The sequence below is a fragment of the Tursiops truncatus genome, chromosome 6 (assembly GCF_011762595.2).
Source record: "Tursiops truncatus isolate mTurTru1 chromosome 6, mTurTru1.mat.Y, whole genome shotgun sequence".
In the NCBI taxonomy this organism is placed as follows: Eukaryota; Metazoa; Chordata; class Mammalia; order Artiodactyla; family Delphinidae; genus Tursiops; species Tursiops truncatus.
The window spans coordinates 26,481,761-26,497,585 of NC_047039.1; the positions used below are offsets into that span (position 1 = coordinate 26,481,761).

The window sequence follows — 15,825 nt, forward strand, 5'->3', positions numbered from 1 at the left end:
ATCCGGGGTTGTTATATCCAGTTCCCGCCAGGTCAGTGCTCTGTGGACTATCTCAGAGAAGATACTGCTCACCCTGTGCCCCCAAAACCTCTGCATAAACCCCAGGCCTGACCAAGCGCTGGGTCAGGTCCCTGCTGTATGGGCTCTGGGACCCCAGTCTTGTAGACTGGATGGGGGTTTGGGAGCATGGAGCAGGGGCCCTTCCTCATCGCTGGCCACGTGGCAGCTGGGACCTCAATTCTCATTCCACCTGGAGGCAGGACTGGAGCCCCATCTCCCCTCTGAGGACACCAAGGGCTGGGGCAGGGCCTAGGGGGCTGCCATGGGGCATCTCCCCTGGGCCACACACAGGTCCAGCAGCTTAGCTTAGTTTCCCATGAAATAAATACTTGAGAGAAAGGGAAGAAAAATGTTAAAACATTCAGCTCCTTGATTTTTATAAATAATGTGGTGAGAAAAGAGGAACTAAGTTCAATTAAAGGCAGGTGGGAGAGAAGGTGCCTGAGAGAGAGGGGAGGGAAATGGGTAGGTGGGTGTGGCAGGTGTGGGAAGGAGGAAAGACCCAATCCTGCAGCAAAAGTCCACCTTCTTGGTCCACTGGCCCCCATCCCATCCTGGCCTACCTTCCTCAGAGCCCCCTGACTTACCCTGTCCTCCCCCCACCCAGGTCAAGTGGGCCATGGCCTTGAAGGGTGGACAGTGGGGATGGAGAGTCAGGGAAGGAGAACCTGTAGAGTGAAACGGACCTAGAATACTCCCAGGGTTTGAGCCAGGCAGGAATAAACTGTGGTGTCCTTGGACACATGCAGGGGGCATGAGAAATGAGGAGACAAGAACAAGGGTTCCCGGAGGGACAGAGGGGTCCTGTTTGGGCTTCCACTGGCACAGAGCTACTTCCTCATCTGGTGACTCTGCCAGGGGTGACCTGGGGATGACTCATCTATCCCTACCCCTATCTATCATCTATCTGTCTATCTATCATCTACCTATCTATCTATCATCATCTATCCATCTGTCCATCAATCTATCATCTTTTTGTCATCCATCCATCCATCAGTCATCATCTATCTTTTACAGTAAGAAGGTTAAGCACACAGGCCCCCAGAGCTTGCTCAACAAGCTCTGCATGACTGCCCCCTCCCCTGCACTGACCACCCCACACTCCTTCAAGGCCAGCCCCAGCTCACGTGGCCTCAGGGCTCGTGCACCACAGCCTGTCTTTTCCTGGGGCTCCCTCCCGGTCCTGGGTCCCAGAGCATCAGTCTTGAGAGCTCCCCGGCTCTTGACTTCCCTGTGTGTCCCTCTGTGGAGTCCCCCAACTTGGCACGTATGTTTCCTTGCTTCTTACTCCTTAAGGGTCTCTGCCATCCCCAGGGAGGGCAGAGAAGTGTCCCCGGGTGGGGCAGCTGCATGGTAGGGCAGAGGGGGTAGTTAACAAGCAGTGGATGTGTTAGGGTCTCGGAGGACTCCCTGAGGGTTGTCTCACCCCTCTGGGTCTGGCTTGGCCCTGACTCGCTCTCTGGGCCTCGGTTTTCTGTCCATCCCTTGGCCACTGTGACACATGCACAGGGTTCGGAACTCGAGGAGGAGTGAATCTATTGCAGATGTTTACTAAGTACCTACTGTATGTCAGACACAGTGCTGGGGACATAGGCTGTGGGTGGTTGCAACCAGTGGGAGAGCCAGGTCAGACCAAATAGAAGTGCAAGTATGAGTAGGGGTCCACCTCCTCCCCCAGCTCAGGCAGAGCTTCCTCAGCCTTCAGGGAGATGGTGGGCAGGACCCTTCTTCTCAGGGAGCAGCCCTGGTCTTGGGCCAGACGGTGCAGGGGTAGTCAGGGCTCAGATATGGGCCCCAGGGGGACACTGTGGGCAGTGACGCTAGCCAATGGCACCAAAGGCAGAGTAAACCCAAATGGCCCACCGTGACAGTGACCAGCAGTGGTGGTCAGGAGGGCCAGTGGGGAAGACCTCAGGGCACAGCCCTGACCCGAGAGAGCAGCAGCACGTGCCATGGGCCTCAGACAGGAAGACATCTGGAGTGAGGATCAGGGCGCCGGAACTGTAGAGGCATGAGCCTGGGTGCTGGTGGGGGGGCGGGGGGGGGGGCAGTCACGTGTACCTGTTGGGGCAGCAGCTGGGGTAGGGGCTGTAGGGGGCTGGGATGCACAGACCCACCCACTGTCATGCCCTGTCCCCAGTGCCCCTAGCACCCGTGGAGGCCAGCCTGGCTTGGTGACCTGGGACCCAGTCCAGCCATCTGGGGCTTAACCTCTCTGGCCACATCTGGGCCAGCTTCCTGTCCTGGCCAAAGGAGGAACTAGGCCATCTGTTGGCCACGTCCATGGTCCACACAGGCTGGCATCCGTCTGGTGTGGCTGCCAGCCAGCCCATACCACAAGCCACAGACTGCTTCAGGCTATACCAGGCACGTGGTGCTGGGCAGCATCCACTTGTGCTGGGCCCTGGGCAGGGTTGGACCTGGGGGCATGGGCCCGGACACCATCCTGGACCCACCATGAGGGCCAGGTGGTAGGGAAGGTTCACAGCCAGGAGCCTGACCTCTGCTGCTTCCTGGCAATAACAAGACAGCCAAGGTAAGATGTGCTCATAGTGAGCGGCAGGAGAGGTGGTCCTCTGTACCACTTGCTCCCAGGGCCCAGCCACCTGCACAGCTCTGCATCTGACCCCTCTGGCTGGGGTGGCCCCAGGTTCATTGGATCCTCTGGGAACATGTGTCCACCCACTGCCTACCTGCTGGTCTTGCTTCTTCATGGACCTCATCCCATATGTGGATCACCTTTAAAAACTTTCTTTATGGGACATTCAGACACTCAGAAGAGCAGAGAGCTGGCCCCAGCTCTGCAGCCACTAGCACTTTCAATCTTATTTCATCCATTTCCCTATGTTTTTTCCTGGATTATTTATTTAAAGTAAAGCCCAGGATTAGATCATCTCACCCAGAAGCACTCCTGTTTATCAATCACTTTGTGCAGAGTTGAATTTTCAGCCCCACAGAAGAGTCTGTGGGGTCACCTGAATGTCTTAAGGAACAAGGTGTTGGAGCTGCCCCAGGCTCAGAGTGGAGAGGGCAAGAGGAGTGATGGGGGAGGGGCCTTGGGAGCTCCTGGGGGCTGCATCCCCACCCGGGGCTCCAGTTGCTTGGAGGGGATTCTCAGGTATCTCACCTAGAGAGGACCAAGTAAGAGCATTGCTGCCTCAAGGAGATGAGGGGGTGGGGCCAGCAGGAGTCAGAAGGGAGGCGACAAGGGGGCAGAGAGTGAGGGCTCAGGCCCTAGAGGCCACAGGGTGGACTGAGGGAGCTCGAGGGCCCAGCCAGGTGAGATGTGGCCCCAAGGCCCCCCCGAGACAGCACCTGGCCCTTGTTGGTGCCTCTGCAGGGTCGAGGCTTGCTCAGCACCCGCCCCACTCTCCTCAGTCCCCTTGGCCCGATTGACCAGCAGTGCCCAGCACCGCCACAAGGTGAGCCAGTCCTGTGGGTGCAGAAGGGACCTGTGTGGGCATGCAAACTGCAGGAAATGTGGGAGTGCTGGAACTTTCCATGAGGGTCTGGTCAGGGGTCACCAGTCCCCGAAGACACATGGGGGTGATGTCTGGAGATGCCAACAGAGGCTGCTCCCCACAAAGGTCACAGGCTTGTGGGGAGAGAGAGAGGAGGCCTGCACAGGCTGGTGCTCTGAGGGGCACGGTGCACAGCACCTGGGCCTGGGGGAGGGGAGGATGGCACTGGGAGCCACATGAGGAGGAGCATCAGCTTTACTGGTTACTTGTACTTAGAAAAGTGGGGGCTCAGACCGCCAAGGAGGGGTAGGGCCCTGCCGAGTCACTGCTGGTAGAGGGTGTGAGGCCTGAGTCAGTGGCCACGGTGGGGGTCCCACAGGGTCTCTGGTGGTCTATGGTCCTGGGTCAGAAAGTGCAGAGGTCATGGGTCACTCAGGGTGGGCAGCACACGAGGCCAGGACACTGCTGCACTGGCAGAGGGCAGGCGCCTCCTCGTCCCTCTGGAAATGTCCTGAGACGGCGCCAGCCTCTTGTCCCCCCATGCTTGGGCCTGCTGCATGTCCACGGCAGCGACGACCCTTGCTGAGGACTCTACAGTTCTGTCTTCTGGGCCTCACCGCGCCATGCTCCAGGAGGAGGAGCAGCTGAGGATGGGGCAGGCCCTGTGCTGGCCAGAGTGGCCTGACCGTGGGTGGCTTGCTTGGATGCAGTCCAGCGGGGCCAGCCTGGGCTGTGGCGGTTTGGGGGAATGCGCGCACAGGAGGGTGGGCCTCAAGGGCAAGGCGCCTCCTGGGTTTAGGCAGCTGCGGCCAGGCACGATCCGGGGGCATCTGCAAAGAAGGGAGAGGAGAGGCATGAGGGTCGCCAAGGCCAGAGGGGCCTCCAGTTCTGTTCTGGTGACCCTGCCTCAGTGTTGTGTCTGGCAACCAGCCCACAAATGTTGGGGTCACTCCGACTCCGGAATCAGACAGCCCAATTCTGACCTGGGAGAGCCCCAGTTTCCCCTCCTGGGTCACTGTCAGGATTTAAAAGCCGGGTCCCAGCACGCTCTGATAGGGGCCCCCTGAGAGCATGGGCCGGCGGGTGGACATGTGCCGTGGGGCCCACAAGGTCTCCTTGCTAGGCTGATGCTTGGGGAGAGTCAGGACTGTGTCTGGGGCACACAAGCAGGTGATTAATAAGTGGCCCAGTCATCATGCAATGAGTGAGGGAGCAGGCTGGCATCCAGAGGCCTCCACGGGGGACAGACTTCACAACAAACTGGTGCCAGCAGCTGGGCAGTGAATCAGATGCCAGGTGGGGCCAATAGCAATGGCATGGGCAAGTGGAGGCCAGGTGCTCACAATGGGGCCACACAAAGGCCCTGCTCCCAGCATCTCACGGCATCGTCCACTTGGTCAATGTGTAAGGTTTTCTAGTATGCCCCTGACACATAGGTGCTTGCTGTGTAGGGACAGTCTCCCGTCCACTCTGCTGTGCTAGTGGATGGACAGTCGTCTGTGGCACCCACCTCTCCTCTGGGGCAGGCCCGAGGACTGCTGGACCCAAGGGTGGGTGGACCTGTGTTGTGCAGCCCTGGCCAGGGCTCCAGATTCTGGACACATGACACATGCCAGACCCACTGACCTTCTGCATCTGCCCTCATGACAATCAGGGTTGCCTGTGTCTGAGGCCCTACAGTAGGGGCTTGCTGAGTGTGTTATGAGGGTCACTCCACTCCCTTGTGGCTCCTGCTCCCAAGTGGGGTGACCCTGGGCAGGCGCTGGGTCTCTCTGAGCGAGGACAGTGGGCTGAGTGTGGTGTGGGGTTGCACACGGCCAGGGGCGCCCACCCTGCAAGGCCCAGGTGAGGGCAGACGCAGTCACAGGGGCTCTGCATGAAAGACCCTGAGTCCCCCATGCTGGGTCGGTGGCCCAGTGGGGTGAGTGGGTGGGCTCGTGGTGGAGCCACGTGTAGACCCTGCCGGGGTCGGCCCTGACAGCTCACCCGAGCCCCTACTGCCGGGGTGCCATGTCCATCGTGGGCTTCTGGACGCCAAAGGCAGTGATGAAGATGTTGACCACGACGATGATGAAGACCAGGCCGGTGGCCAGATTGTTGAGGAAGTCCAGCTTGGCATGCTTGGCAGGGTTGTTGAGGTCATACTTGACTGTGGGCGAGAGGGAGCAGACACTGCCCAGGGCTGTGCAACACCAAGGGGCCCTCTTCTGTCCCCCAGAGAGAGACATGGCTGCCTTAATACATTACAGACAGTGGGCTCTGGCCTGGGCAGTCTGGTATCTGTGGCCTGACCACTGCACTCCCCCTTGTTCAGTGAACAGAAGCTCAGAGGGGCCTGGTGTCTGGTCACGAAGTGGAAGGCATGGAGGCCCAGGCCCAGGCTTGGATTTTAAGGCACAATGTGCCGAACGTGCACAGGCAAGCACCTTTCTGAGTGCTGGTGCAATGATAATCTAGCCATCCTCACACCTACCCAAGGCTGTCCTTATGTCCACTTTCTAAGCAAGGAAACAGAGGTCCAAGAGGTCGTGTGACCTGCCTGAGGTCACACAGCCAGGCAGCGGTTGTGGGGAGCCCAAAGCTCTTGCTGCTCTTAGCCCTGACCCTCACCTTGGGGGCAGGACTACCACCTAATCCCTACGGACCGCCATAAGGTCTAGAGGGTACACAGTAGGTGCCCAGTACATATCAACTCTTAGTATAGTTATGACACTTTCCTGTGTCCTCAGCTTGGGTGAGTGGAAAGATGGAGACATGGGGTCCCTCTGGGGGCCACGGTGGGAGCTACATTTTGGACTACGTGCCTAGTGAGAAGGGCCAGGGCTCCCGTGCAGCTCTGTGAGGGCCTGGAAAACACTCAGTGGGGTAAGTGACGCATCCCAAGGTGCGTGCAGGCAGAATCAGCTGACCGTGGGGCAGGGGTACCCCAGGGCCCTCCCACTGCTGGGGCCCCCTGCCCAGGCACGCACCAAGGAAGATGAGCAGCACGCCCACACCAATCTGCAGCATGAGGGAGATGGAGATGAGGACCACCAGGGGGATGAAGAAGGCGAATCCAGGGCCCTGCTCGATGACAGCCTTCAGCTGGGAGGCGTTGGCCAACAGCAGTGCGATGTCCAGCATGCTCTCGGCCGCACTCTTCTTATTGGCATAATGGTTCATGTTGATGGGCTGGTTCCTGCCCCAGCGGGGTGGCTGCAGGGAGGGGGGCGGTCAGCCTGGGCTCTGCGGCAGGGGGCTGCAGGCCTGGGCCCACCCTGGTGTCCCCCCCTTTGAGCCTGGTCTCCTTCCCAGGGATGTGGGGGTTGATCGGATCAGCAGGTGAGGGCCCAGATAAGGGCTCAAAAGGAAAGTGCTTATTAATAGAACAAGAGGCCCAGAGAAGGCTGTGCAGCCCCTGCAAGACCCACCCTAGGAATCAAGTCCTGGAAGAGAAAGGAAACAAAACACAACCTTAGCACACACTCTGGTGTTAGATGGGAAAATGCCGCCAACTGTCTGCCTGCCATGGGCGGGGCCGTCTGGCAGCCTCCCCTGCATGCCCCTGCCTGCCCTCCTCTCCAGGAGGTGATTGGTGCCAGCGCGGGAAGTGACATGACGGCATCTGGATTCCACATCCCTGCATACTCGCCCAGACCTGAAACAAGTCTTCCTGGGATGGCCGATCCACCCAGGCCATCTCCCAGCTGTGCAGGCACACAGCAGGTGCTCAACAGATGCCTCAGCATTCTACAATGCAACTGAGCTTAGCTTCTTCCTTAATTTTTATTAAAAAAATTTTTAAAACCACTTTACTGAGGTGTGATCGACACACAAAAACTGTACCTAATAAACGTGAACAACTTGAAGAGTTTAGAGCTAAGTGTGTACTGTGACACCATCACCACATCCAGGCCACCACACATCCAGAGTCTTCTCCTGACCCTTTATTATTAGTATTTGTGATAATACTAATATCACCCTTAGAGTGCTGTACTGGTCACGACATGCTGCACAGTGGATCTCCAGGGCTCATTCTGCCTTCATGTTCACGTTGATAAAACAGGAACACAAGTTCTGATAACTTCCCTCACTTCTGCCTGAGAACATCCCCACTCCTCAAGGCCAGGGCCCCTGTCCCTCCCAAGGGCCCTCCATGCCCCAGGGCCCCACCCAGAGCTGACTCCCCCTGTAGGATAGGCTCTTCTGTCCCAGGGCAGGAGGGGGGAGGGTAGTTAGGCAGGAGAAGGTCTGCCTCCGAGGTTGGAGTCCAGGCCACAAAGACCCCTCCCAGGACTGGAGTTTACCTCTTGGGGCGGCTGTTTCACTTGAAGCCAGCTGTAAGCTGCCAGGCCTCCTCTTTGTATCCAGCCCATCTGCTCTCCTCAAGCTGCCCCTGGCCAGGCCCCTCCCCAACCTCCCAGGACAAATCTGTACCCCTCAGCCCTGGCCACTTGTCCACAGGAATCCCTGAGCCACTAGGCCTCCTGGGGCCATTCAGATCTTGTTTCTAGAGTCATGAAAGAGGCAGGGATGGGAGGTGGGGGTTCTGGGGAGGGCAAGCCTCTACCTTCTGCAGCTGGAGATATTTCACCGTGGAAATTACAGAACTACAGAAGGGCGGGGTCATCATTTTTACATTATGTCTTTTAAATTTAATCTAGAATAACATGCCCAGGAGGGAGGACAGGAACGTAGGCGGCTCTGCTATGTCCTGCTTTCCCTCAGTGTCAGTTGTTCTTAAGTAGCAAATCTACTTGGTTTAAAATTCTAGACCCAAGAGCCCCCAGGGAAAGCCTCCTCCACTGGACCCAGGGCCCTGGCCTGCTCTTTGGGAAATTCCACGTGCAGCCTGAGGTCTCCTCTTTCTTTCTTCAACTCTCCCCTTTGCCTCTCCATGCCAGGCCTACAGCTGCACTCACATCTGGGTGGGCCACACCCCTGGACCAAGAACACCCAAGGCACACCACTCCTCCCCAGGGTCTGTGCCCTCCCCCCCAAAAGCACCAGACTGTCTCCCAGCTCTGCTCTTGCAAAGCGGCCCATCTGGCCATGCTTCACCATGTGTGTGCTCCTCTGGGTGTGGGCATCCTGGAGACACTGGCCCACTGGCCATGTGCCCCTATGTTTCATAAACCAGAAGTGCCAAAATGTCTTCCACACACACGTAAGTACCCAATACACATCTACACACAAGCACAATACATATATGTGTGTAAGCACACACAAACATGTATACACAGTACACATGCACAAACACAGATGAGCACACATGCAGATGCATGTATACACACATATACAATACATATGTATATATGCATTAACAAACACACATACACACACATATGTACACATCCAGGCTAACTGTGGAGGCTTCTGAGGAGGAGGGAGAATTCCTTTTTATTCTGAGCTCTCTTGAACTGTTGAAATATTTTATGTCCATGCAGCCACATGCACATTCAAATACAGAATGACACCATCAGCAGCAGTGCCCCCAGCACAGGGCGCCTGTGCCCTGCTGTCCTCCATCTTGGGTGCCCAGGGCACAGCCCATCATCTTACTCACCCTTTAGCTAGGTGCTTTCCTCCAGGGAGTCCCCCGTCCTCACGCCCCATTTACCGAGGGTAAACTGAGGCTATATGGGGAGGAACCTTGTCCAAAGCCAATAGCAAGTGAGGGTTGCACTGGGATTTGAACCCAGGTCCCAGGGCTCAGAGCCCTGAGAGCTGACACGACAGTCCCCTTGGGGCCTGCAGTGGGGGTCTGGGGTCTGGGTCATCTGTGAGCCTGAGTGCTCAGAAGTCCCCAGCCCCTGGCTCTAGCTGAGTGACCTCAGGACAGCCAGGCCCCTCTGGGGTTCAGTCTCCCATGTGTGCAACAGGGCCACAGAGCAAACATGCCAGGAGGTTCTGGGGGATCTGGCCACTGTCTCAGGGTCCCAGTTAGGAAGCAAGGGCCCCAGGCCATGTGCCCCTCATGATACAGGGCACTTCCTGCCCATACGGCCATCTGCTTCCTGTTCAACCTGTGCAGTGATAAGGAGTGCTGGCCAGAGGCTGCAGGCCAGGGGGCTGGTGAGGGGAGCTCTGGTCAAGCCCCAGCTCACTATAGCCTGGCAGTGTAGCCTTGACAACACGCTCCCCCTCACTGGGCCTCAGTTTCCCCATTTGTACACCCCAGGCCACAGTCTGGGAAGCTCTACAACCTACCAAGTGCCCCCACTAACACTGAGAAAGAGCACTGTTCTCCCATTCTATAGAGTGGGAGACTAAGGCTCAGGGGGGCTCACCCAGGGCTACTGTGAGGGAGGGGCAGATCAGAATTTGAACCAGCCTCTCCACCTCAAAGCTTAGGGCCATGTAGGACATGGCACAGCTTCATGTCCACCCTGGTCAGAGAGCCCAGGAGGTTTGTGTGGTAGGGGCTTGGGTGGGGAGGAGGCTGCAGGGCTGATCCGCTTCTCCCATGCCTGACCTCGTGTCCTAGGCCTTCTGCGGAGGGGCTTTGAGCTGTGGAGGGAGCTCTGGGCCCTAGAGGTGACTGCTGCACAGGTGAATCCCAGGGAGGCTGCTATCTTGAGAAGGTCACTGGGGCTGGGGGGGCGGTCAGAGCCCACCTCTCACAGGTGCGGAGCTCTATGGGCCTGGACAGCCCACCTGCCCACCCAGCTGCCAGAAGCCATGCTGGGACCCTCTCACCGAGACCCCTGCCCATGACCTGGGCAGTGCAGGGAACAAATACCCAGTTTAATGTGTCCCTAGGGCCAAGAGGACTTCCCTGAAACCTCAACGGCATCCCAGAAGCTGAGTAAGCTTGGGGCTGCCAGACTTTTTCCCCTAAAAGCCAGAAAGGAGCCTGTGGGGAGGGAGCTGACTTCGGCAGATGCCCACAGGGCTGGCTCCTTGAGCCCACTTTCTGTGGACAGAGGGTCTCATCCCAGCCATTGGTAGGCAGCTTGCAGGGACCCAGGCCACCTGGCCCAGGGTCACACTGCTGGGCAACCTCAGCTTGGACAGGGAGGGGAGTTGGGACAGAAGCAGGATTCAAAGCAGGTTTGTGGTACTCAGAGAACCCAGTTTCAGCACAATGCATCCTCCAGTCCACCCTGGGCTTGGATGGGCTGCCCGTGGCCTACAGCTGGGCCCAGTAGGTCTGGCCCACCCCCAGCCTCCTGCCTGTACACTCTCTGCTCCCCTGGGAGACAAGGGCAGGCCAGGGCCATGGCCCACTGAACCCCTGCAGGACCCCTCAGGGTTTTGGTTATGGACTTCCACCAATCCTTCCTGCCCCAACTCTGCCACTGACTCCAAACCCCATGTACAAGTATGGAACAAGGAGCCCACATGGGAATTCCTGCCCATGCTCCCAGAGCCCAATTGCATATCTGTAGAACCAAGCCCCCAATAAATCTATGAGGTTCATCAGCTACCCTGGGAGGAGCTGGGGTGTGGGCCTTCCATCAGCACCTATCCTGTATCATCTCCATATCCTGCCACACCACGGACCAACAGAATGCCTGGTCTGTGCCTCAGTTTCCTCATCTATAAAATGGGCACATAAAGGGGAGTGAATGAAGGGCTCAGAGGCCCAGTGGCTGGTCAGAGCACAGCTGGTGCAGGGCAGAACTGGATGTTCCTCTTTCTCACCACCCAGGCTTCACCACTTTGAAAGGTTGCCTCCAAAATGAACTGTACCAATTTGTAATTAATTCCACTTAAAAAATCCATAACAAGGAAGAGAAAGTACTAGCCCCAGAAAATGCATGAGCTGAGTGAGACCTGGGGTGCACTGGAGGTCCAGCTCCAGATGCTGGGCTATCGCAGCCACTTCTGCATAAGGCCCCTCCCCTTGGACTCAGTGGGCAACAGTGGATGTGCGGGCTCTGGCGTCCTTGCCTCTGGCTGGGACCTCAGAACTGACTGAATAGGATCTGTTGGGACCTGGGGTGTCCCTTGTCTGACCCACTAGTGCGGGGCATAAGCTGTTATTGTGGCCACCACCCGGACTCAGCATGAAGCCACCTGCTCCAGGTCACACTGGCTTACTCCTGCACTGTCCCCACACCGTCTGCACCCAGCCAGCCCCGAGATGTCTCTTGCTCCATGTCTGAGTTCATGGCAGGAAGTTTCCTGGGGTGGGGGGCGGGGGGGTTCCCTGCTGCAGCTGGGCTGGGTTGGGCAGTCCCGTTTCCTGTGGACTCAGCAATGGCCAGCAGTAACCCCGCAGCCACATCAGGGCTGCCTTTTGGAACACGGCCAAGACCCCACCAGCCTCGGGATCTGCCAGGAAAGCAGAAATGAGAAAAAGAGCAAACTTGGGACTTCCCTGGAGGTCCAGCAGTTAAAACTCCATGCTTCCAATGCAGGGGGTATGGGTTCGATCCCTGGTTGGGGAACTAAGATCCCATACGTCGTGCAGCGCAGCCAAAAAAAAAGTTTAAGAGAAAAGGAGCAAACTTCCCCCAGCAGCTGAGGCTGTGCACGCACCCCTCCCTCCCAGGACTTGGCTTCCAAGCCCAAATGTGGCCCCAGGAGCCTCACTGCACCCTGTCCTGCCACCTCCGTGCTGTGTCCTCAGCTGGCTGTGGTCCCAGAGTCTGCTGCAGGGTCCAACGCAGCTGCCCCCTGAGATAAATCCCCGTGCATGACACAGTCAAGGACCACATTTATTTTCACAATAAAATTGATGTTTACTATTCCTGCTGCTGCCAGCCGAAAGTGAGTTGACTTAGTGAAGACTCCAACTCACTCCTGCGGGGCATCTGAGCAGACGGGCCTTGTGTGGAGGCCATAGGGATATGGGGCACGGGGAGGGGGACATCTGCAGAGCTCCCCCACCACCCTGGCCCGACAGGGCTCATCTGCCCATGGATTACACATATAACTCTTCCCTGAGCCCAGCCACCCTGGGAGGTGAGTGATCCTGCCCCACTTCACAGAGGAGGAAACTGAGGTTCAGAGAGGGTCTGCACTTGCCCAAGGCCGCATGGCAGGGCGTCTTGAGACTGATGGCGGCTCTGGGCCTGGGCCTCCCACTCAGTCCTCTTGCAGCCAAGGACATAGTGGTGACCCAGCCCACACACCCTGCTGTCTGGGGCTCTTGCTTAAGTGGGGACACATCTGAAGATCCTGGGTTTGCCCCTCCTCCCAGCAAGCCTTTCTACCCCTCCTCAAGCAGGAGCTTGGGGCTCAGATTCAGGGAGGGACCGCCGGGAGAGAAGGCTGTGGAAAAGCCAGGTGAGGTGCAGGGGGAGGGCCATGCCTGTCCACAGGGATTGCACCTGAGGGAAGGTGCTGCCCTTTCCAAACCCTGCCTGGGCTTCATCTTTGGGAGAGGGTCTTGTGTGGCAGGCAGGAATGTTAACAACGCTGTGTGCCCAGTTTCCTACAGCACTTCACACGCATTAGCCCATTTAATCCTCACCATAACCCTCTGAGGGAGGCACTACTCTCACCCCGTTTCACAAATGAGAAACTGAGACACAGAGTGATGTGCTCAAGAACACAGTGAGGCAGGTCCTGAGGGTGGGAAGGGGAAGGCGAAGGCTGGAGAGCAGTGTTGCGTGGGCCTGGGCCCCAGGCAGGGTGAGCAGAGCAGCCTTCAGTACTGACCATCTCTCCCAGAGCCTCCCTGCCTGTGACTGGAGCCACCCTGGAAGAATGTGTTCACGGTCACATGAGCTTCCAGCCCCTCCATGGCCTCCATAGCTGGCAAGGTCTGACCTCCCATACCACCTCCAGCTCCCCAGCTCCAATGTATTGATACTTGGTGGTCCAGCCCCTGGGCCTTTCTCTCACTGTTCTCCCTGCCTGGGATGCCCTTCCCAGGCATACCTGTACCCCATTCCAGTGCCAATGTCCCCACTGGTCAGGAAGCCTTCCTGACCCCACTCCCACCTGCCTTCAGAACCAACCCCTGGGAGTTCAGCACTTTGGCCGTGGCTTCTCCGTCTGGACCGGTCTCAGCTCTCAGACTGAGTGGTACAGGGCTGCAGCAACTGCAACTGGTCCCAAAGCCAATGAACGCAGTGATCCCTGAGCACACCCATCCTGCCTGCTGAGGGCCCGTTCCCCAGTCCAAGGCCTTGCTTGCCCCACATGTTCTCCCCCCATCCCCTAAATGTGGCCTGTTACTACAACATCGCCTAGGACTGGTCACCCACACCTGAGCAGGGCCAGTCTCTGCCTCAGTCAGGCGCACTTGGCCACCGTCCCTACCCCCATCCCCGGGGGGTCAGAAACTGAAAGAACGTCCAAAGTCAACAAGTTGGGAGGGCCGTGCTCAGGACTGCGCCGTAAACAGAGGCCCTGGGGAAGTGCTAGTCCAAGGCAAAGCCAGTTAGGAACCGCTACTCTGGCCCTGCCAGTGGGACAGGACCCCAGGGTGGGAGGGTACCAGCTGTAATATGGGACCACTGCCAGGGCCTGCCCCATGCCCACAGTGCTTCCAGGCCAGCAGGGCAGGCTCTGAATAGAGCCTCTCGTGCGGGTGGAGAGAGGAGAGGGGCCACAGTGGCACCAAGTTCCCCATCAGGGCACGCACAAGACTGTGCGGTCTCCGTGGACACCGTGGGTGACGTAACTGTCTGCCCGCTGCTGGCCTGGGGCCCAGAAGCCGAGATCCACTCCGCCCAGTCCGGGCGCGCATCGAGCCGGCGGAGAGGCAAAGTTGGAGTGTGGTGTGGGAGCCGGGAACACAGGGGCCAGCGGGAAGTGGCGGGGGGAGGAGGGAAGGTGGCGCCCAGGCCCCTCGGCTGTGCAGCTCGGTGTGGGCGCTACCTGCCCCGGGCCACGTCCGGCATTTTGCCAACCGCCCCCGCCCCCGCTCACTTTCCGGGGTGGCTGGAGCCCCAGGGCCACCGCTGGGGCCCCCGACCGCGCGGGTAGGGGGCGGAACGCACGGGGCGTGGCGACCACCGCCACCCTCATTAAGGACGCGGCGCGCAGCTGGTCGGCGCCCATAGGTCCCTAGGGGCCGCTGGCGCCGGGCTCAGAGAGGGCGGGCATCGGCCAAGGTCGCAGAGCGCCACGGGGGTAGGGGTGCTTACCGAGGCGTCCGGGGAGCCAAGCGAGCCCGGGCGCACGTCGCCATTGAGCTCATACTCCTCGGGTCGCGAGTCCATGGTGCGGCGCTGGGTCAGCCTTGCTCCGGGCCTCAGGGCGGCCGGCGCCTCAGCCTTTGAGACCCTGCTGCGTACCAGCGCCCCCTCCCGTCGGCCCGCCCCCCGGCCCGCCCAGCGCACGCCACTGCCCTCAGACTCCGCCCCCAGGCCGGGGCTGGAGGCCTGGCTGGCTGGTCCTAGACTGCCGCTCTCCTTTCCAGCGTGGGCGGCAAGGGCCGCGGAATCCCGCGCTGCGTTTCGGCACTCTTAGGCCCCGGACCTCGCGTGTTCGTGGTAAAGTACGTCGCCCTCTGTGCTCCTGTCGTGGACACTTTTAATCCATAAAACGAGGACAAGAACCGGCCTTTCCCCGGCCGCTTCGCTAACTGCCGAACGCGCTGTGAAGGCGAAAGGGCGCTCCCGCGGGTGTGGGTTTTGTTTTTTTTTTTTTTAACGGGGTGAGGCTCACCCCGGGGGCCCCACTGCAGGTCTCGCCAACACATCGTCCGCCCCGCACCCGGAACCTGAGTCAACGAGTCGTGTGGGTCTCACACCCTCTGAGCCTCGGCCTTCTCGTCTAGGAAATGGGGGCATGAAGGCCTCCCACGCACTCACGAGGGGAGGGAAGGGGGAGGCAGAGAGCGGATCACCACAGGTTGGGCCCGCTTTGTGTGCCAGTGCCCGCCGTTGCCCCTCATGAAGCAGCCTCTGTGTCTTCAGGCAGGGCCCCCTTGTTTGGGGTGGCACCCTGTGTGTGCCCGTGCCAGCCGTCGGGGGTGGCCTGAGCGTGTTGGTTCCTCTAGCCCTTGGCTCTGTCGGCCAGGACGCGGGCCTCTCCCAGAAGCCAGGCAGGTACGAAGGGGCCAGGCATTATCTCCCCTGGCAGGTATGCGAAAGTACAGGCCTCTGTGTTCTCCTGTCCTGACCCTGACCCGGCTCCCAGGCCCACCTGCTTTTCACTCCTAGTCGAGCCGCCCTCCCCCTCCCCACCCCTGCCCTTTTTCCGCCGTCTGTCACGGTGTCTGCTGATGTCTTCAGCAGAGTGGCTCAGGCAGGCGGCTTGACCTCTGTGCGTCAGCTTCCCTGCCTGCGAGGGAGACCAAGGCCATGTGGGCATGACCTTCTCCCTCCACATAAACCAAAGACCAGAGAGGGTAAGCAGCGGTGCCCAAGGTCAGGAGATAGTGAGTTACATTGGCCTGGAGGTGGAGGTTCATTCATTC

The 15,825-nt window shown here is 58.9% G+C and overlaps 1 protein-coding gene across 2 annotated transcripts; it reads right to left on the reverse strand.

Moving 5' to 3' along the window:
* Positions 1–3,758: 3,758 nt before the first annotated feature.
* Positions 3,759–14,827, reverse strand: NINJ1 (ninjurin 1). Of its 2 annotated transcripts, XM_033857808.2 has the most exons (5): positions 14,549–14,827; positions 6,932–6,946; positions 6,491–6,716; positions 5,508–5,670; positions 3,759–4,351 (listed from the first exon to the last, which is right to left on the reverse strand). In XM_033857808.2, the coding sequence occupies exons 1-4, from the start codon at positions 14,621–14,623 to the stop codon at positions 5,516–5,518; spliced, it is 471 nt and encodes a 156-aa protein (XP_033713699.1). In that variant the 5' UTR covers positions 14,624–14,827; the 3' UTR covers positions 3,759–4,351; positions 5,508–5,515. The 2 variants fall into 2 exon arrangements, with proteins under 2 accessions (XP_033713699.1, XP_019795999.2); XM_019940440.3 differs by lacking the exon at positions 6,932–6,946.
* Between the last annotated feature and the right edge of the window lie 998 nt (positions 14,828–15,825).